Source organism: Chiloscyllium plagiosum, chromosome 14, assembly GCF_004010195.1.
Source record: "Chiloscyllium plagiosum isolate BGI_BamShark_2017 chromosome 14, ASM401019v2, whole genome shotgun sequence".
NCBI classification, from domain to species: domain Eukaryota; kingdom Metazoa; phylum Chordata; class Chondrichthyes; order Orectolobiformes; family Hemiscylliidae; genus Chiloscyllium; species Chiloscyllium plagiosum.
In genome coordinates, this window is record NC_057723.1 from 50,185,238 (window position 1) to 50,207,815 (window position 22,578).

General features: G+C 39.2%; 1 protein-coding gene across 1 annotated transcript in view; it reads right to left on the minus strand.

The window, feature by feature from the left end:
- The window catches only part of pde6a (phosphodiesterase 6A, cGMP-specific, rod, alpha), a 50,229-nt gene that overhangs the window by 20,814 nt on the left and 6,837 nt on the right, over positions 1-22,578 (minus strand). Inside the window, exons 2-13 of the mRNA XM_043703784.1 lie at positions 19,871-20,023; positions 15,540-15,629; positions 12,584-12,724; positions 12,402-12,476; positions 12,255-12,319; positions 10,014-10,080; positions 9,833-9,880; positions 8,331-8,480; positions 8,108-8,251; positions 7,926-7,991; positions 6,839-6,985; positions 2,910-3,017 (exon numbers count right to left, since the gene is read on the minus strand). Coding sequence (XP_043559719.1) covers positions 2,910-3,017; positions 6,839-6,985; positions 7,926-7,991; positions 8,108-8,251; positions 8,331-8,480; positions 9,833-9,880; positions 10,014-10,080; positions 12,255-12,319; positions 12,402-12,476; positions 12,584-12,724; positions 15,540-15,629; positions 19,871-20,023 — 1,254 coding nt within the window. The remainder of the gene's footprint in view (positions 1-2,909; positions 3,018-6,838; positions 6,986-7,925; positions 7,992-8,107; positions 8,252-8,330; positions 8,481-9,832; positions 9,881-10,013; positions 10,081-12,254; positions 12,320-12,401; positions 12,477-12,583; positions 12,725-15,539; positions 15,630-19,870; positions 20,024-22,578) is intronic.

Consider the following 22,578-nt stretch of genomic DNA (forward strand, 5'->3'; position numbering starts at 1 on the left):
AGGGAGAGGCTGAACAGGCTGGGACTGTTTTCCCTGGAACGTCGGAGGCTGAGGGGTGACCTTATAGAGGTTTACAAAATTATGAGGGGCATGGATAGGATAAATAGACAAAGTCTTTTCCCTGGGTTGGGGGAGTCCAGAACTAGAGGGCATAGGTTTAGGGTGAGAGGGAGAAAGATATAAAAGAGACCTGTGGGGCAACTTCTTCACAAGGGTGAGAGGGGAAAGATATAAAAGAGACCTAAGGGGCAACTTTTTCACGCAGAGGGTGGTACGTGTATGGAATGAGCTGCCAGAGGATGTGGTGAAGGCTGGTACAATTGCAACATTTAAGAGGCATTTGGATGGGTATATGAATAGGAAGGGTTTGGAGGGGTGGGCCGGTTGCTGGCAGGTGGGACTAGATTGGTTTGGGATATCTGGTCGGCATGGACGGGTTGGACCATGCTGTACATCTCTATGACTCTATGACTCTATGCATGTAGTATCATACAAAGATCATAGGGTGATTGAACACAGTGAGGAATACGAAGTTATGGCTGCAAAGAAGGTGACAAAAAGTAAGTTAACATTAGATTTGAAATTTGAGAGATCCATTTAGAAGTCAAATACAGCAAGGTAGAAGCTGTTCTTGAACCTGTTGGTCCGTGTGTTTCAGCTTTTGTATCTTCTGCCTGACAGAAAAGATTGGAAAAGATTATCATCAGGGTGGGAGTGTTCTTTGATGATGTCGGCTCCCTTTCTGAGGCAGTGAGAAGTATGCATAGAGTCATGGATAGACTGGACTGTATTCACAATTCTCTGTAGAGCAGTTGCCATACTAAGCCATGATGCATTCAGATAGAATGCTTTCTATGGTGCATCTATAAATGTTGGTGAGAATCCTTATGCACATGCTGAATTTCCTTAGCCTCCTGAGGAAGAAGAGGCATTGTTTTGCACCTTTATTACTGCATTAATGTGGGTTGTCCAGGACAGATCATTTGTGATCATCACTCCTGGGAACTTGAAACTCCCAATCATCTCCACCTCAGCTTCATTGATGTAGGTAGGGATGTGCCCTCCTCCTTGCTTCCTGAAGTCAATGATCAGCTCTTTAGTTTTGCTGACGTTGAGGGAGAGATTTTATTCTTTATGCCATTCTATCAAGCACTCGATTTCATTCCTGTATTCTGTCTTGTCATTGTTTGATGTTCGGCCTACAACGGTGATGTCATCAGCAAACATGGAGATGGAGTTCTGACAAAATTTGGCCACACAGTCATGAATGTACAGAGAGTACAGTAAGGGATTAAGTACACATCCTTGCAGGATGTTGGTGTTGAGGATTGTTGTGAAGGAGGTGTTGTTGCCTATCTTCACTAATTGTGGACTGGGTGTCAGGAAGTTGAGGATTCAATTGCAGAGGGTGTAGCAGAGACCAAGGTTTCTGAATTTGGAGACTAGTGTAATTGGAATTGTAGTGCTGAAGTTGAAATTGTAGTCAATAAGTAGAAGCCTGACATAGGCATCCTTATTATTGTCATTGAATCATAATTGGCTCCCGGGACTAATGGTAATGGTGATGTGATGCATGTGAAGTTGCTTATTGCAGTGGAATATAATTCTGATGTATCTAAGTGACTGCAGCATCACATGGTTCCCCAGGTTTTGAGCTGATTGATCTGTTCTGAATCCATTGCATTTAGCAAGATGTATTACTATGGAAACTCAGTGGAAGCTGTGTGCTTTCTAAGAACTAAGGAACATTTAGGAATGTGTAATAGTCAACCTCATATGTTTGTCATCAAGAGCAGATGCATCTGTAAAATGTAGACTGGTACAGGCTGATTGTTTTCTCATTGCCTGCCACAATGTCAATCTTGCATCTTTGTCATTCAGGAGCCACCCAGCTCTGTCAGTGCAGTGCTACCAAGTTATTCTTGGTGATAGACAGTGAAATTCTCCACTCAGAGTGCTTTTGTCCCCTTGCTACCCTCAGTCCTTCTTCAACTGGTGTTCAACATAGAATAGCACTGACCTATCAGCTGAGGGAGGGTAATAGATGGTACTCAGCAGGAGGTTACTTTACCTCTGATGACACGAGACGTCATGGGGTCTGGAATCAATTTTGGGTACTCTCAGTGCCATTGACTTCCAAATATGCCACAGCCTCTAATGAGATAAAACATACCCAGGGATGGTGATGGAATTGCCTTGGCTGACAGGCATAATTCACTGAGTAGACATCAAAGAATAACTAATAACACAATTTTAACATGGACTGTGGATGTCATTTTGTGCTGACTATGTATTTCAGAGCAATCAAGTAGGCATAATCTTTTCTGTTTAAAGGAAACATGTCAAGGGATTGCCAATCAAAGTACACCTAAGAGATCAATTCACAACTTTATTAGTATAGTGATGCTGGGAGACCCTGTTTCACAGATTTATTCAGTTTCCCAGGTCTCAGGAAAAATGGCAGTTTAATAGAGGCAAGGACACCTTCAGGATAAAGGACAGATCCTTTACTGAATTGCTCATGGACCAGGAGGAGAAGCAAATTTGTCCCTAGCTATGCAGTTCCAACTGGGATTCAGACCTGTTAAATCAGCCTGGCTTCTTGGTGTGGAACCTGTTTAGTAAAAAGCAGGTGCCAACTAATCCATAACATGCGAGGAAACTGGGACTTGAATCCTGCCTGAAACTTCAAACTCACTTTGTTGAGAACACTAATCCCTGACAATATCAAGGTTAATGAGTCCTTTTATAATTCACAGACTGTGTAATTTAATTCAGATTTGAGGGTTATGTGGGAACAAGCAGGGAGAGACAATATTGATGCAAATAAGCTGAACAACATGCTTATGTGCTATAACCATCCTACAATTTCATATTTCATCTGTAGACCTAAGAAGGTAAGTTCTTACCATGAGAAGGGCAAACATGGTGTGCCCAACATTGAACCCATGCCGCCAGTTGTGATAGGTGATTTTTCTGTATCCTTTACTTAGAGAATAAATGAAACGGACCAATACCTGTCACATAACAAAAAGCTTTGTGACTAATTTAGTCAAAACAAAATGTTAGTTTTGTGATGAGTTTTTCTTCAAGCTGGTTACAAATGCTGTAATTTCTCTTCATTTTACAAAATCACCAAGTTATTTTCTATTCAAATGTAAATTTCAAAAGCAATAGTGACTACTGGCTGAACTTTCATTTTTTTTTGACATAAATATTTTTGTTGGTGTCAAAACAGAGAAGGAAGGCCTTTGAAAATGGTGGATATGATCAAATTCTGGATTTCCTGTTGATATTTCTATCCCCAGCAATTTTCAACAGCACCTATAAGAGTCTGGGTCACACTCTCACAAACAGCACTCCCAACATTGCTGGCTGTATTTTGGGGTTGAGCTTTTAAGACTTGCTCTTCATCTTATCTTTAAAACTTTACTGGAATCAAGAAGGGTTTTGCATCAGACAAGATGCATGGCTCCCCAGAGAATTCATAAACTGGTATAGAAACAACAAGCCATTTCATAACACTAGCAACCCTTGAACTACTCATCAAATTTAAAAACATAATTAAAATCCCTTGTGTGTATTCCCAACCAATTATCTTTAGTGTTATCAAGGAAAATCAAAGTGTTAGAAACAAATCGTACTTTCTCGTGCCAAAGGACACTCAAGGAAGTATAAAAGGGCCCATTATCAGGTTGAGCTTTCAGAAGATATGGGATCAGGCAGATATGATGGAATCCTAGAACAGGCCCTTCTTTCTACTTTTAATGTATGGGCTCAGTAACCAAGTCTACCACCCACTTGGACGGGGCAGTAATGAAGGATACCAGGAGGAACATTAGCTGAGAAACTGGATGCCACACCTTCATCTGCATTTACATTTGGATCAGGTGTAATTCATGATTGGGGAGGAAGGAAGGGTTTTGTGATGGTTTTAGGCCTCAATAACTAGTTTCTCTGTTGTTTCCTTTGAACCTCCTCTTTGGTCCGGGGTGGTGAACAAAGAAAGAACATTTACATTTAAACCCAACCATTTCAGAGATTGCTTCAGTACAGAAACAAAAAATACATTTTATTGCTGGAAAACGTTAAAAATATAAAGAATACAGAGCAAATTACAATAACCTTGATTACATAATACCATAAGACATCTGAGCTGAATAACCTTCTGGTTAGCACTGCTGCCTCACAGCGCCAGAGACCCGGGTTCAATCCCCACCTCAGGCGACTGACTGTGTGGAGTTTGTACGTTCTCCCCGTGTCTGCGTGGGTTTCTTCCGGGTGCTCCGGTTTCCTCCCACAGTCCAAAGATGTGCAGGTCAGGTGAATTGGCCATGCTAAGTTGCCCGTAGTGTTAGGTAAGGTGTAAATGTAGGGGTATGGGTGGGTTGCGCTTTGGCAGGGCGGTGTGGACTTGTTGGGCCGAACGGCCTGTTTCTACACTGTAAGTATTCTAATCTAATCTAAAGACTATTTAGCCCATCGAGTCTACTTTGTCATTTAATCATAGCTGACATGTTTGTCAACCCTATTCACCTGTCCTTTGCCTATAACCCTTGATACCCTTACTAATCAAGAACCTATCAATCTCTATCTTAAAGACACTCAATGATTTGGCCTCCACAGCCTTCTGCAGCAATGAGTTCCACAGATTCACCACCAACTGGCTGAAGAAATTCCTCCTCATTTTAGTTTTAAAAGGTTGTCCCTTCACTCTGAGGCTGTGCACCTCAGTCTTAGTCTCTCCTGTGTGTAGAAACATTTTCTGCACATCCATTCTATCCATTCCTCTCAGTATTCGGTAAGTTTCAATCCGATCCCCTTCATCCTTCTAAACTCCATTGAGAACAAACCTAGAGTTTTTAACTGGTCATCATATGCCAAGCTCTTCATCCCTGTAAATTTCCACTGGACCTCGAGATACATGTCCCATAATGTTCCAACTATGGTCTGAGCAGAGCTTTATACAGCTTTGGCAGTGCATTTCTGCTTTTGGCTGTATTGTTAATGTATCATGTGAATAGTTGTAGTCCCAATACAGTCCTTGTAGAACTCCATTAGTAACTAACTGCCATTCTACTTTCTGCCAGTCAGCTAATCCTTTATTCATATCAATACCTTGCCCCTAACACTGGGTTCTTATCTTATTTAGCAACATGCTATTCAACACCTAGTCAAAGGCCTTTTAGAAATCCAGATAGATCACATCCACTGTCTCCCCTTTGTCTAACTTGCTTGTTACTTTTTGAATGAATTTTAACAGATTTATCAGACATGATCTCCACCTGACCAAGCCATACAGACAAAGCCCTATTTTACCATGCACTTTCAAGTACTCTACAATCTCATCCTTAATAATAGATTATAGAATCTTACCAGTGATTGGGGTCAGGTTAACTAGCCTATTGTTTCCTGCCTCCTGCCTCCCTCCCTTCTTAAACAAGGATGCTACATTAGTCATTTTCTAGTCCTCTGGGACCCTTCCTGACACCAGTGATTCCTGAAAAATCACCAGCAATATTTTTACAATCTCCTCAGCTATCTCCTTGAGATCTCTGGAGGATAGTCCATCTGGTCCAGATGATTTATCCACTCTCAGACTTTTCAGCTTCCCCAGAACCTTCTCCTTAGCAATGACCACTACATTTACCACTGCCCTAAATCTCTTTAAGTTCTGGTATGCTGATGATGATTTCCACTGTGAAGACTGATGCAAAGTATCTATTCAGTTCTTTTAGCATTTCTTTGGTCCCCATCACTAATTCTCCAGCCAGAAAAAAATATTTTCTTTCAGTATTCTCTGCTGATTTATAAAAGGTTTCTCAATCCTCTGACTCCCCACTAATTTCCAACACATTGTATAATTTTTATTTTGCTTTTATGCTGTTCCTGGCTTCACAAGTTAACCATGATTGCCTCATCCTCCCCTTAGTATGCTGCTTCGTCACTTGTATGAACCTCTGCTGTGTCTCCTAAATAACCACCAAAAACTGGTACTTTAGCTGTTTCACCATCTTCTCTGCTCGCTCCCCTTCCAATCAACTCTCACCAGCTCTTTGTAGTTACCTTACTCAATTGTAATACTATTACATCTGATTCAAGCTTTACCTTCTCAAACTGCAGGGTGAGTTCTATAATATTATGGTTACTGTCTGCTAGGGGCTCCTTCACCTTAAGCTCCTTAATCATCTGCTTCATTACATGTCACCAAATTTAGAACTGCCTGTTCCATAGTGGGCTGTACCACTGGTTGCTCCAAAAACATCATCTTGTAGACATCCCAAGTATTCCTTTTCTTGACATCTGCTACCAACTTGATTTTCCCAGTCCACTTCCATATTGAAGCCCACCACCCCAATGATTATTGTAATAGTTTCTTTCTTATATGCCTTTCCTATCTGTTGATTTATTTTCTTCCCCGTATCCTGACTACTGCCAGGAAGCCTGTACACAACTCCCATTAGGAACTTTTTCCCTTTGCAGTTCCTTCTATGAAAAACATTATTTTAAAACATTTTTTCCATTATAAATCTAGTGGTTTTGGGATGCTCTAACTCATCAACTTCCAATAACCTTAACTAAAGAATGCCAATGCAAAAATTCACACATTGTTCCTTACATTGGAGATACTAGACACTATGGTGTTTTAACAATGATGTTGCAAAAGCCCTACTGAAGGAAAAAGGCTATAATCTGCTAAAACACATGCTCTTACAAAATGCATTGACTTTTTGCACATTGAGTAAAGTGCATAATGTGCCTGTCAATAGACTGGAATACAGTAACCCTAGTTTATCACATTTAATTGGTTGCAGTGTAAACAAACAAAATGACTCACCGCCTGTGGTATGTGGAACTTATCAACCACACCAAGTTCATAATACATCTGTATTCCACATTTCACAAGGTCCAATGGAGACCATTCAAAATCACAAAAGTGAAACTCATAGAGTTCTGCTTCCTCAGCATCTGGAAGTTCTTCAGCCTTAAAAATAATACAAAAACAAAGATATGAATTATAATAATTAACAATGTGGTGGAATTTCTGAGCAATTCACAATCCTGACTTTGAACTGGACCACCTGTACTTCACTGTTGCCGAGTCAAAAACTGGAACTCCCTTCCTAACAGAACTGTGCACTCCAAGAATGGCAGCAGCAAACCAAGAGGATGAACCATCACCACTGGCTCCAGGGCAGCTAGGGGTGTGCAATAAATGAAAACCTAGCTAGCAATGCCAATATCTCATGAACAAATAAATAAAATTGATCAAATATGGAGGAACGAGAGTTATACTCATTTTTAGAAGATCTTTTCATCCCCATATGGATCTTGAGATCTTCTCATGGTAGAAACCATGTGACTGGCTATAGGGGTGCCAAAGAGGGCAGGAGAGGATATGAGGGATTAGTGCTTAGTGAGTTTAACATCTTCTAAAAAACCTAGGACAAAATCCCAGAGGACTGAAGTGGGGTTTCGAAATATTCCGCCTCAGCATTTAACTACTCACATGGCCAACTCTGCTCTAGTTTCTGTGTCGGTTGGCTTGATTTTGCAACTGCCCCCATGGAGGAGAAATTGCATTTAGAGGTGCTTTTTACTGATGTCAGCAGAATGAGATGAGAAATCTCTCAACTCGTGCTATCTTAAAATCGTGCACTAAGTACCACTCTTCTGTAAACTGACCATAGCCAAGGGAGTAGGGTCAAGTTCAAAGAAAAGAAGAAAATTTCCCTTTTTTGAAAAGAGGATGCATAGTCTTTGCAGTTCGTTATTTAGAGAAATTATTTAGAATATTCTTAAAGTTATGTTTTTGTTGAGAGTGTTTCTTCAGTCTTTTTATTTACTTATTGCAAAAGATACATCTTAAACATAAGAAAAGAATGAGATAGTGTATAACTATAAATCCAGAATGGTTCACTCACCAATATTTCCTGAAGATCTTCTTCCTCACACTCATCGGGTTCTCTATCAAAGTATTCTCTAGTTTTCTGACAAATATAATGTTGTTAGTGATTTGTTTCTGGAATCATAGCATTGCTGGAAATTTAATTTCAATATGATATAATATTGCTGAACAAAGTTCATTAACTTTTTTCCAACATACCAGGATATCTTGTATTTCATCTTTAGAGCATTTAACATGATAGTTCACCATATCTTGTGCAATATCTTTCCTATTTTCTAATTTGTTCATTTTGTCATATGTATCCGTGTTCAAAACAGACCACCCAAGGAATTGTGTCAAGGCCTACAAAAGATAAAGACTTGTAAATATGCAGTATCCTGTAGTCTGATTATGATTCCAAAATTACCAGATTGAAACTTACTTCCATTAAAGTTTCATCCATTTCATCAAATGGTTTTCCATCCTTCCTATTATAAAAGGTGGCAACTCCAACAATCTCCTCTTTCTTGTTTACTATTGGCATCGATAGCACATTTTTAATTGTCCATCCCAAACTATCAAGTGGCTCTTTCTGTAAATATGAATAGAATGGATTTAACTATACACAGGGATTTGTGGCTTATCCATAGTAGATCTGACAAACTGATCTATGTATGTTCACTTGAGTTCAGTCAATCTATGCAAGCTCCAATAAATTTATATAGAACCATTGGGTTGGTTTTAGTCCTAACATTGTGGCATTCACTGGTCGTCTGGACAAGTTGGGCAAAGGATGTGTTTCCATGCTGCATGACTCTATGATTCAATGTCGTTTGGGATCTGGTACGGGTCTGTCATGGTCAGTTGAACCTAATGACATAGTGGTCAGCCAATGAATGCAGGTGATGTGGGCTTGCCACTGGATTACATGGCAAGGAGCAGCTCAAACAGTCATTGACCATGGAGAATCCTGCACCACCTGATGACTTTGAGCTGGCAGCATATTTAAAGGGCAAATAAGCCTTGTGCTGGATTTAGAAATTGTCTTGCAGACCTTTTAAGAATTGCTCTGTAGGTTTTAATTTCCAGCATCTAAATTCTTGTTGCTCCAGCACAAAAATACATGCCGTTATCCAAGAAGAAGACTCCTGTGATGTCATGCTAGATCATTTGATGTGTCAAACTGAGGTCAGAAATGTCACAGTACAACTATCACATCCCCTCCAGTGCTCAAAAATAAAAAAAAAGACAGGATAGATGCTGCCATTACTGCCATTACTTCTTGATTTCCTTGCAGGCAGCCCTACAGCTATCTTCACTCGACGGCCTCAAATTTATGATGCCATTTTAAGGAATGGATTACATTATTTGAGCTGCTCCTTACCATGTAATCCAGTAGCAAGCCCACATCACCTGCATTGATTAGCCAATCACCATGTCATTAGGTTTAACTGACCCTTACCAAATTTTGGACCCAATATGTTGAGGCTCTAAATTTTCTTCCCTGAGGCTGCATCCCTCAGAGAATCTGCTCAGCAAATTTACACAGAGTAATTATTTCCCAAAATCAATCCAGTACCCTGTGAGTCAATCCGCAGCAAGTCCACCCAGTGAGTTGTGGACCCCACACTCAAGTTGCTAGCTTTCACTGGATATGTAACTGAAGATACGAGAGACACATGTGAGTTTAACTGAGTTGCAGAAGCAGGATTAAAATATGCCAACTTGCAATTAATAATATATAAGGCAATTAAGCAAATCAATGAGCCAATGAATGTGATTCCTGTTCTATTGCCTTCCCACTACTGACTTAATTGCTTACAGCTTTCCATCATCACAAATCTGATGCATGGACATCCGTACAATTCCCTGGGCCCAATCATCATCTTGCCCATTCTAGCAGGCTTGACAACTGCCCATCATTTTCTCTTTGCATTTACCTACCTGAAATTCAAAGAATTCATCTGCAGCTGCATTCATAATGTTGCATATCTGGAGAAACATGAAATACAGACAATTTCCCCTTTAGTCTCAGTTAACATATATTGATAGAACAACTTGCTTTAATGTAATACTAAAGCACAGCAAGGTTCTGTTGTGTCTACTGTTGGGGTACAAAACTTACAAGACTGGTTTCTGCAACATACGACGGTAACCCACTAACTAGGGCCCAATGGTCTGGAGGAGGGTTCCTGAAAAAATAAATTATCTAAATTAGAGGAAACCATTTAAGTTGAAAAAATAATTGCAGTGACTTCCTCTTAATAACAACATCTAATATCAGAAACATAAGTGCTGGCCCTCTGGTGGGCACCTTTCCAGTAACAAACATCTATTCCCCCAGTGACAGGGCAAGGAGGAGCAATTAGCTGTTGATTGTTTGGTGCCTCCTGCCTGGGTGGGTGTTTGGAATTTTGACTTCTCAGGTCCTTGATACCAAAACCCACTGTTGGCCATGAAAGTCTCTGAATGACACTTAATAAAGCAAGCCATTCCAAAAAGAGGCGACGCTGGGCTCTCACTGTTTCTCTGGCTCTTTGGTGAGAGCATAAATACCTGGATTAAATTCTGTCCTTCCTATGTGAGGGAACAGAGAGATTGCAATAAAAGGGACAGAATAGAATGGATTGAACTGAAGACGGGTGGGGAAGAATAGAGGTCAAAATTTTTCTTTGGACTTGAATACATTGCAGCTATTCTAATTTTTCTACAAATTAAGATAAGAGAGATGGGCATGACTGGAAAGCAATTGAGAAAAAGTGATGATTTTTTTTAGAAACTAAGAAATGAACATTTTTATTGCACTTTTTACAGTGTCAGGACATTCCAAAGAAATTTTAAAGCCTTGTCACTGTTGCAATATAGACAGTCATGGTTGTTAGTTTATATACAAAATCCCCTGGACATCAGTTGGAAACATACAGGACTTCTTTCAGTGATATTAGTAAAGGAAGGAAGGTTGAGTAGGGTGACAAAAGAACTCCCCCATCCTCCCAAAAAATGGTGCAATTAGATCTACATCATCTGAGAGATCAGTTGGGATCTCAGCTTAACATTTGTTTTAAAGGACCTGCCTCCCAGCCTTGCACCAAAATGCATAAATTACTGAATGGGATTTGAAGGCAAGAATGCTACTGCTGAACCAAAGTTGACATCGAAAAGATTGGCAATGAAAAGAGCATGCAGGGGGAATGCATGTCTATGGGAATGAATTGATAACATTTTCCTGCAGTGGACCTATTAATTACAAGACATTCAAACCACTCTTCTGTTGAAAGGTTTCTTTTATAATTTTTTTTGTATTTTGAACACAGAATTTATTACCAAGGGCCAATCACATTATATTGGACAATAACAACTTTTATCTAAAATAATGATTTTAATGGAATATTACATCCTAAAGTACTTAACAGGAGTGTTACAAAACAAAATTGAACACCACACCAAATAAGCAGACATCAATTCAGGTGACCCGAATCTCAGTCAAAGATATAGATTTTAAAGGGTGTCTTAAAACTTGAGATTTGGAGAGGTTTAAGGAGCAATTTCCAGAACTTATGGTCTTAATAAATAAAAACATGGTCATCAGTGTGATATGAATAAAATTGGGTTTGTCTAAGAGGCCTCTAATTAATGAAGTACAGAGATTATTACAGAGGTTTGTGGGACTGAATGACATTTTAGGATAGGTAGAAGTGATGCATGAAAGTATTTTAAAACGCGAACGAGAAAGAACCAAAATTGAGGTAGTGTTTAACTGGTCAGTGAGCACAGGGACATGGGTAAATGGGAGTGGTACAAATTACAATGCAAGCAGTGGGGTTTTGAATGACTCAAGTTTACCAAAACATGGTCTCTTTAAATAGACCTAATAAATCCAGATTTCTTTCCTCTATGAAATATAACTTGTCCCTTTGCAGGTGTGTATGTGTCCTTTCCCTTTGCTTCATACATAAAGGGTAACCAGCTGACTGTACAGTTTTAGCTGTTGTGTAAAGCAGCAGGCTTTTCTGACATTGGTTGATACCATTAGGAGGGGAATGAGGCCCTTAAGTAGTTATTGCTTGCTCACATAGGGGTCTCAATCGGTAGGGGGATGGGAAATTTGACCATGGGTCTTCCTGCTCAGAATATAGTTCTAGGAGAGATGGAAAGGTGGTGACATCCAGGTATGCTTTATCCTGCTTCCAAGCTCACCAATGAGAACAGAAGATTCTGTCTAAATATCCAGTCAAATTACTTCTGCCCATTCTATTTTCTGATTTTTTTTTTCTCTCTGAATCCAAATGTGGATCTGAGAAATAACTTGAATCAACTTTGAACAGTGTATTCATTTCTCAACTTTTTATTGAACAGAGAGACTTACGGGATGACTTTAATTTCCTCTTTTCCATGAAGGATGTAATCAATTATTTTGTAGAAGTTTATTTCCTATAGATAAAAACAAAGTTTAAGAATAAAAATGTCAAAACAAAAGTAATATCTTTTGAATGAAATGAATTGTAAAATATACCCTTCCATCTGGAGTTCTTGGACCATCGTATGGTGGTACTTCACCCATTTGTACTGGCCAAAGATCAAAAAATTCCTGCAATAAAAATTACAAAATCAAAATGAAAATAAAGTTACCTGAACATAACTCATAACCAAGTCAATGCTGCCATATTTGAAGTACTGATGCAAAAATTACAAGACCTTTTCCTTTGTCATGTCCAGGAGCGCAACTGAATATCTGTCACAGTTCAGAAAGGCTCGCACAGTGTAAAGGGCTTTGTGAAATTGACGCTCAATATCAGTAAGTTCTTCAAATACTTTGCTTGCGGACCATAAGAGAACCTGTGAAATAAACGTTTCTACACTCAATTGTCGAGACAAGAATGTTAACACATTTCCTGTGATACGCAAGACTAGACGTTCAACGGAGTCAACTTGTAAGATGTATGTTTTGAAAAAGCTTTTAAATAAGGTAAGAGCTCTGAAGGTGCTAAAGTTGATGTTGCATCAAGGTCCAAACAATATGATGATATCACACAGCCTTCTGGTGAGGCAAGTGAAGGTCTGCGTGCATTACCAATTGGAGCTGATGTGTTTTGCACAGGTCCTGATAATCCTAATTTATTATGCCTAGTTAATTAATGCAGATTATATCTATTGTCATTATACAATAAATGGCTTTCTTATATAAGCATGTTTTTCTGTTTAGACCCTCTCTTACCATGAATGATTAGTTTATCCCTTGATTCAGCACAGTGAAAGGACAATACACCAGATAATGTTATTTTGATGTAGTAAGTTTCAATTCACCTTTTACAAGTTTCATTTAATAATTTATTTGCTTTTTTCTTTGTTACAGTGTCCCATCCAGGGCTACTTAACTTAATTTTGTGTTGTTTAAAAGAATAAAGAATGACTGATGATAGTGAACGATCAAACAAGGAATATAACAAACAGTTGTCTTTGGCAAAAAAACGGTATAGCAATAGTGCTGATTGCCAGTAATAAGTAATTGAAGTGATTGCCAGTAATTGAAGTAATAATAAAATTTTCTTCTAATGAAATGGGAAGTCAAATTGAATGTGTTGCAAATTGTGACAAAGACCAGGAAAAACTAGATGATAAAGTTATTTCAGCAGGATTGGGAATTTAGTGTCAGTTGCAGTTCATTATAAATAGATGTTACACAATACATTTTAAAAGTAATCATAGAGAAAGAAACCCATACCCTCACCCCTTAACCAGAGCAAGAAACTTTAGCTTTTAGTTGTATAGATCATCTACAAATTTACTGGAGGACCTCACCATAGCACCTACTAAACCTGTGAAAACTACCATGTAAAAGATCATAGACAGCCAATGCATGGGAATACTATTGCCTGCAAGTTCTTCCCCAAGTTACACAACACACTGATATGAATCTATATCTCACTGCTTGGCTGTCATTGTGTCACAACACTGAAATACTCTCCTTAACCTTACTGAGTTTGTACCTTTACCAGATGAACTCCAGCAGGTCAAGAAGGCAGCTCATCACCACATTCTCAAGGAAATAGCAATAAATTCTAGGCTTGCAAACAATGCTCACACCCTATGAACAAATTATAAAATTAGCTACTTGATGTAATGGACCTCTACAGAGGTTAAGGAAAGAAATTGCCATCTTTACCTAGTCAGGCCTACATTTAAATCCAGACCCACAGCAATGTGAGTGACTCATAACTGTCTGTCTGGGCAATTAGGGATGAGCACATACAGCTGAGGGTGCATAAGATATTCCTGACAGGTAGGAGGTACAAGGATAAACAATGGTGAATTTTCCTTATTACTATCAATTATTGGGATATGTGTTGACTTGGCATACATTACAAACCTATTTGTTCAGCTACAAAAGACATGTTTTTCCATATACTGTACTCTAATGTACATCCCCTTCAGTGGAAACATGATTTTTTTTTCTCATTAAAGATCAGCCTCACACTTTCATGCCAAAAAAGTGATGGGGTACAGTCTTGTTTGTCATTCATAAGATCATGGTTGATCTGATTGTAAACTCAAATACACATTCCTGCCAACCTGATAAACATTTAGCCCTTGATAAAACAAGAATCTGTCTTATTCTGTCTCCAAAATAATAAAGAACACTGCTTCCACCAACGTTTTAGAAGGAGTCTTCCAAAGACTCACAGGAAAGAAAATTGTCTCATCTGTTTTGAATGAGTGACCCCTGCTTTTTAAACGGCGAGCCTTAGTTCTAGATTCTCCCATGAAAGAAAATATCGTCTCCGCATCTAACCCATCAAGACTTCTTAGGATCTTGTATATTTCAACCAAATCACTTCTTACTGTTCTAAACTCCAGTGGATACAAGCAGTTTTCCTCAGCAAATAATCCTCTCCCAACCCAACCATCCCAGGTATTAGTCAAATAATCCTTCCTTGAACTGTCTTCAACACATCTACATCTACATCTAAATCTGTACGTAGTGTTCCAGGTGAGGTTTCATCCACATCCTATATAATTAAAGCATAACCTCCTTACTTTCGTATTCAAATCCTGTTGTGATCAACTATAACATACAATTAAATTTCCCAACTGCTTACTATTCCAGCATGTTAATGTTTTATTTGTGATGCTTGCACTAGGGTACCTGCATCTCAGAACTCTGTGATATCTCACCATTTAGATAAGATACCATTTTTAAAATTTTTCCTGTCATAATGGACAATTTCACATTTTCACATTGTACTCCATTTGCAGAACTTTGCCCATTCCCTGAACCGACCTATATCCCTTTGAATGACTTTATGTTCTCTTCACAACATATATAACCTTTAATACTATTCTGCAAAAGTCTATTATGTGGAGTAGCTACTTTTATTTATCTTTTAAAATATAGTGATTAAACATAGTTACACAAAAATATATGATGCACAGAGCCCCCACCTCCAATTTCCATCAATTGCACTGTGGATTCAATTGCCCACTCACTGTCTGATATAACTGATGTCAACTTACAACTCAAACTATTTCCAAGTACTATGTTCCTATGTTCAAACTATCAACCTTTATATTTATTATAAACAGTATTATTAAGTAATTGATTAAGTTGTATAAGTACCTATGTTGTATTTTTTACATTCCCATTTAACTTTACCTGCCCTTTCCTGGTTTCACACCCATGGAGGTAATTCAGATGGTAGATCTTGAGTGTTAGGTTGAGAAAATTGAGATACTTTAATAAAATCTGAAAATAAAATTGAGATTATTTTCAATATACTAGACAAAAATGAAGAAACTTAGGTCTCATGTTTCTACCATTGTACTTACCCTGAACTTCAGTGCTGAATTTTCATGGAGTTGGAATGATACTGAAGCCTTTTAAAATTGACAATGGGACACAATTTCAGGATTCCTGACCCACTCTCAGCATTTGCTTGGATGTCATAAAGGCACAGACAGTGAGCCCACAATCTACACTCTCAAACAGACTAGTTCCATGTGGGAAAAACATCTCTGTAATTTTCATGGATTCTCCATAACCAGCTTCTCCATACATGGCCACACAGAGGAGTCATGAATCATAGTTTGGTTTTGGGAAATTTTTGAAAGGCAAGGCCAAAAGGACTTCTCCATACCTTCTACATTCCAAACAATACCAACCCATGATCCCAACCATTCTGAAAGCCCCTTTTACTCGCTAGACTAACTCATGACCCCGGCCACTCCACATTGTCCCTCATGCTATCCATGCCATTTCCATGCCCTTTCACCTAACATGCATTATGTACATTGTCCAGTAAGCTGTATACAAACTAATGGAACTAGGGAGCTGCTGAGAGGAAAGTAGAAATTCACAAAATCTATTTTGAAACAGAAACTGCTGTTCCTGAAACCCCATAAAAGTATCAATCAGTTAGATCATTAAGGTAGCAATAACAGAGACTTCAAACATGTCACACTCCTTAAACTTGTCCAAAAACCATTGAAGCATTGATATAAGAGATCACAGAAAGAATACCTTGCTACAGCTATATTAAATATGTTAATGAAGCAAAGTATCAATGCACTTCCATTATCGAAACAGATTCCTGATGAAGGGTTTTTGCCCGAAACATCAATTTTCCTGCTCCTCGGATGCTGTCTGACCTGCTGTACTTTTCCAGCACCACTCTAATCTTGACTCTGGTCAGTATCACAGCCATGCTTGGTGATAAGAAATTGGATTGCAGTACAGAAAATGGTTAGAGGAAAGTAGCAAGGTTTTATCTTTGCAACTCAGGATGATCTGAGAAAAGCAAGTTGTCTTTACTGTTGACAGCAAGTCCTGATGGTGCTTTCCTGTGTTCCAACCAGATCTGGCAGTGAATGGCTAAACAAATCATATGCCAGCTGCGGAAATATTTTGGACAACAGTGAATGAAAAGTAAACAATTGAATTTTGACAGTAAAGTTATTACACTGAAATAGCAATGAATAAAATGCAGATAACTTGAACTCTGGCTGCAGAAAATTTGTCTTCTGTTCCAGCCTGCAGAACTGTATATGCTACATCACTGAGTATTCAAAGGTTTTCCTTTGACATTTACAAGCAAATCAGTTTTAATTGCAGCTTGCTTAGCTGTCTTGAAGCCGTGCCTAACACAACTTTATGAGTGGGTTGTGATACAACTTATTATGATTTTACTGTAGCTAAACAGGGGATAGTTTTATATCCCAGGGCTGGTCACAAAAGAAGGTAATGGTGGGAGAGGGAAAATGAACATGAATGGAAAACAAATTAGGGAAGTGGTCAGAGATGTCTTTACCATGTGATTAATACAATGGGGGTAGTGAGACTATGTGAGATGGAAGACCGGGGACTGTCCATAAGGGATATATTAACAGAGAAGCATAAGAGGACAGTGAACTCAAAGAAGAGAAACATGATGATATGAATGCAGCTGAAACTCCTGATGAGAAGTTTCTCAGTGCAGAGACTTAGCAAGGCAAGTCATGAAGATAGCTCAGTTTGAAAATTGGCATGGTACTTGGCTAGAGAAAGAACGTTTTACACCAGAACCAAGAGGAATGGGACAAGATGAGATGCTGAAAAGGCATAGAAAGAGCCAGGTGACAAACCAAAGTGTCATCTGCCAATAAGACCCACACTATCACCATTGCCAGCATCACTAACACAAAGGTCTGGGCAAGGAAAGTGTGGAAGATAAAGGCAGAGCAGTTTACGCAGTAGCTGACATCAATCCTCAGCCAGGCTTCCATCAAGGCCATGATATTAACTCAATTGTCAACTATAAGATTAGATTAGATTACATTACATTACAGTGTGGAAACAGGCCCTTTGGCCCAACAAGTCCACGCCGCCCCGCCGAAGCGCAACCCACCCATACCCCTACATGTACCTCTTACCTAACACTACGGGCAATTTAGCATGGCCAATTCACCTTACCTACACATCTTTGGACTGTGGGAGGAAACTGGAGCACCCGCAGAAAACCCACGCAGACACGGGGAGAACGTGCAAACTCCACACAGTCAGTCACCTGAGGCGGGAATTGAACCCGGGTCTCTGGGGCTGTGAGGCAGCAGTGCTAACCACTGTGCCACCATGCCGCCCACTATGCCACCGTGCCACCCACAAATTAGAGGTACAAGTAGCTTGCTGGTTTGTATATTCTCAATCATTCCACACCCTTCTTGCTCACTGGTGTTCTGAATGATTAAGAAGGTCCCAGAAGAAAGTTTTTGAATTCTCAGCTATAAGTTGAGAAAGCACCGGCACTGACCTGGTCGCTTAATATATTTGTAACGTCCTGGCATCACATAATTGTAAATACCCTTAATCTATTTTAGCAGCGTGAAACCAATATATGTATTCTATCAACTGTCTGATATCATTTGAAGGATAATTCCTCAAAAGTTAGCCTTTCGCTAATTCTTTCAATCTTGTCACAAAAGCAAGTTGCACAAAATGAAAAGGTAAAATTACTGGAGTCAGCACAACATATGTGGAGAACTGCATCCTTTAGAGGAGAAGGTCAAGCATTTGCCAGGAATTTTCTTTTACCTTTGGATCAAAATAATGACAACTAGGAAGGGCATGTTGACGATAAGACCATAGAAAAGTCTTCGGACCAAGATCTTCATTTATGTTCTGCTACCTTGGTCTCCATGACAACACCGTCTCTATCGCATGCTTTCACATTCATCTGTCAATTCAAAAACTTTCTCCTGGGACCTTCTTAATCATTCAGAACACAAGTGAGCAAGAAGGGTGTGGAATGATTGAGAATATACAGACCAGCAAGCTACTTGTACCTCTAATTTGAAAGTTACAAGTTTGATAAATTAGATATTTCAGGAAAACCAAGCGTATACACAGACACTGGGGACAACCTCTCAGCATGCCTGACAATTGACACCTGTGACTATCATCTGTGATAGCATCAAGGAAACAGAAGGAACAAAAATAGACCATTCAGCCCATTGAACCTGCTCCAGTATTTAATACAATCATGGCAAATCAATACTTCAAAACCTTTTATCGACTCTACCCCCTTTATGTCATTGATAATTAAACATTAGTTTCTACTTAAGATATATTTTCTGCTTATTAAAAGAATCTGCGCATCATGTGGCATTTGCAGCTGTAACCATTCTCCATCTCCACAGCTATCAGGAATCAGTTAGTCTACCAAGATAGATTGAAGCCTTGGTTGTAAGTGCAGGCCAGATCAGACTGCATCCTGCATATGGATATCTGAGAGCCAGGGTGTGACCATTGGCTAAGTGCATCAGGATTAGAAAGCAGTCATAAACCAACAAGCCTGATGGTCAGTGAGGAAAGATATTTGACTCAATAAAATGGAGAGAGCAGGAGTAGACATAGGAAAAGCTTCCTTTTCTCAGCCCTAGAGAACTACTCAAACAGTGAACAGGAAGCAATGCTGCTGAGGCACAAATTTAAAATATGTAGTCAGCAACAGCTCCCTCCTATTATCAAACTGCAATAAAAGAAATGCCAAATCATCTTGTGAGACTTTCTTATCATAGGAATGGTCTACCCTGAGGTTACATCTGGGAGCAGCTCTAGAATGGGTGGAAAAAGGCTAAGTTCGACAACTGGGTGAAAAGAAAAACAATGTGGTGTAGGAGTAGTTATCTTTGGTGCCTTGGAGGCAAAATTTATGGTCTTCACAACTTCAGTGATGATCATCCCTATTTGAAAGATATTTAAATACCCGCAAATACATCAGATAATATATTGAGACAAGGCCTTAGCCAGTAATGAAACCTACACTATAATCATTATGGGACAGAAAGCTATTAACATTGTCATCTAATTCACCTAATTATATGGTCAAAAAAAGTAAACTGTTATTGTGGTTCCAGAAGAAGTGCTGGAAAAGACATTGAACTTTAAAGTTTTAATTTTTAAAATCTGTACATACAGAGTATGTGTACAAAATTAACATGGAAAAATCTTACCTCTTCATCTTTGGTGGTGAAATGTGATCCTGTTTCTTTGTTTACAGCCATCACAACAGCAACTACATCTTTTCCATTCATTATTGGAGTTGCCAGAACACTTTTTGTTCTATACTCTGTCAGGGTGTCCACAAAATCACAGAAGTGTTCATCCTACAATACAGGAAGGAGTCAGTTAATAGAAATCAATGAAATCTTCAACAATCACACTAAAGTACTATATAGGAAATAAGAGCCAGTTGGACCTCACCAAATCCCTGAACCTCCAGAAATAATAATTATATCTGATCCTAAAATCTGATTTTGTTTCTGCCTTAAAGTATTATCTGTACAACTAAGAACACTAAGGTTTAACAAACAGGGGAAATGTGTACAGGATAACTTGCCCCCACCCCCACTTTTCTTACTCTTGGATAATTGCAACACCCTGTATTTTTGGGAAGGAGTGTTTTGATATTTGTAAGCTCCGTGACAAACAAGTTCTTTTTTGCATGTAAGAATAAATGTTTATTTTCACAACACCTGAAATGTAATCACAACAAAAATCCAAACCCCAAACTTGTACATTTATGCATACACAAGAAAAGATGATTTTAAAAATATACCTGCACTTATATTACTAACAGAGTATCAAGAAACACTCAATCTGTTTAACTAGTTTTAAAGATTGAGGTTGAAATTGTTACTGGTCTGAAGGATTCCCTCTTGGTTCCTTGAATAGCAATGGAGGTTGGAATTTTCTGATTGTTTCAATGAAGTTGTGGCTGAGATACTGAATGAATTAGTTCATTTTGACTGCCTTTTAGAGACAGTATTGTTTTGTTTCTGCTGTTCAATCTTTCCCTCTGTGGCGCTCATCCCAGAGTGTTCTGTAAGGCTTCCCTTTGACTTCTTCTCCAACCAATATCAGCCATATGAAGACAGTATTCAGGCATTTGATTGTCTGTACAATGGATTGGAGTTGATGCATTCGTTACACCATGAAGAGAAAAATATCCAAATGACATTTCAATTATGATCAGACCATTGAAAGATTTCTTTCGAAAAGTCATTTTCATTGGGCTGGCAGGTCTTGTAGCCATTGTCATACAGTTATAGAATCATTGAGATGTACAGCACGGAAACAGACCATTCAGTCCAACTCATCCATGCTGACCAGATATCCTAAATTAATCTAGTCAAATTTGCCAGCATTTGGCCCATATCTCTCCAAACCCTTCCTATTCATTTACCCACGCAGTTATCTTTTAAATGTTGTAACTGTACCTTTCTCCACCACCTCTTTTGGCAGCTTATTCCATAAATGCACCGCCTTCTGCATGAAAAAGTTGCCCCGGAAGTCCCTTTCAAACCTTTCCCCTCCCGCCTTATACCTATGCCCTCTCACTTTGGACTCCCCTACCCTGGGGAAAAGACCTTGGTCATTCACCCTGTCTATGCCCCTCAAGATTTTATAAACCTTTATAAGAAGCTGTCAATTAGCACCTGGAAAATCAATTCGTATTTTTAAGTAATCTCTCAGATATATTAGACTGGACTTTCTAAGGAGTGGCAATCTCAAGCAGATTGCTATAGATTCCCTCGTTTTTATGAAACAAGAGATTCCACATTTCTGACAGGAGATTCCGCTCAGCACTCCTTCAGAAATACATGATTTCCATTCAGTCAGTTATCTCATAGTGCAGAACTATCAGAGGGCAGGCAGCCTATGCCCCCTTTTCACAGCAATCAGCTAGTGCATTCTGAAATTTCACAGTCCAGAATCACAATCAATCCCTTTGACAGCTGCTACCAAGGGTTAAGTCCATAATGAAAGTATGAGGTTCGGGTGCCGGGAGGGTAGGTTGCCAGATTGATGTGTAAGATGTGTGAGGTGCCAGGTAGGATAGAGCCAGGTTAGATAGAGTCCAGTGTGTAAGGGAAGGGTTTTGGGATAATGGATCCAGAGAAGAGAGAAGGCTGAAAGGGGTAACCAGTCCATAGCCAGGAAAGAAGGGCTGGAGAACTTTTTTTTATTCATCTGAGGGATGTGGGTGTCCCTAGTTGAGCCAGCATTTACTGCCTGTCCCTAGTTGCCTTTGAGAAGGTGATGGTGAGCTGTCTTCTTGAACCACTGCAGTTTACCTGCTGTAGGTTAACCCACAATGCCATTAGGGATAGATAGAATTCCAGGATTTTGACCCAGGATTCTGCTGGGTCTGGTGGAGAAAGGAGGAGTAGGGGAAGAGGAGCTAGTTTGGAAAGGACATAGGAGGAATAGTGGAAGGTTTTTGGATATGAAGCAGGGGAAGGAGGGGAATGGGAGAGGGTGGTGAATCTCTAGATAGGCTAAGTAGGGATCAGGGTATGGAAACAAGTGTTGGGTCTGGAGTAGGGCTGAAACATCACATCATATCCCGTCACATCAGGAGGTCGATATCTGAGGAGGTGTAGTTCGGGTTGAGGGAAGTGATTATGGAGTTAATTGAAAAGTTATTCAGGAGACTATGTATTTAACAGACTAATTTTTCCTAGTAATTATTTACTTTATTTAATCAGAACCCTCCAAATTTGCCAATTTAAGTAGATCCTTTTAGAGGGGTCCAACAGGGATCATCAAATTCACCAAGCAATTTCTTTGGAGTTTGCTCTGATGGGGATTCCACAGGGTCTACATGTGCAACTCCCAAACTTGAATAATGACTGCATGGCCAGCAGCAACTCTGGGC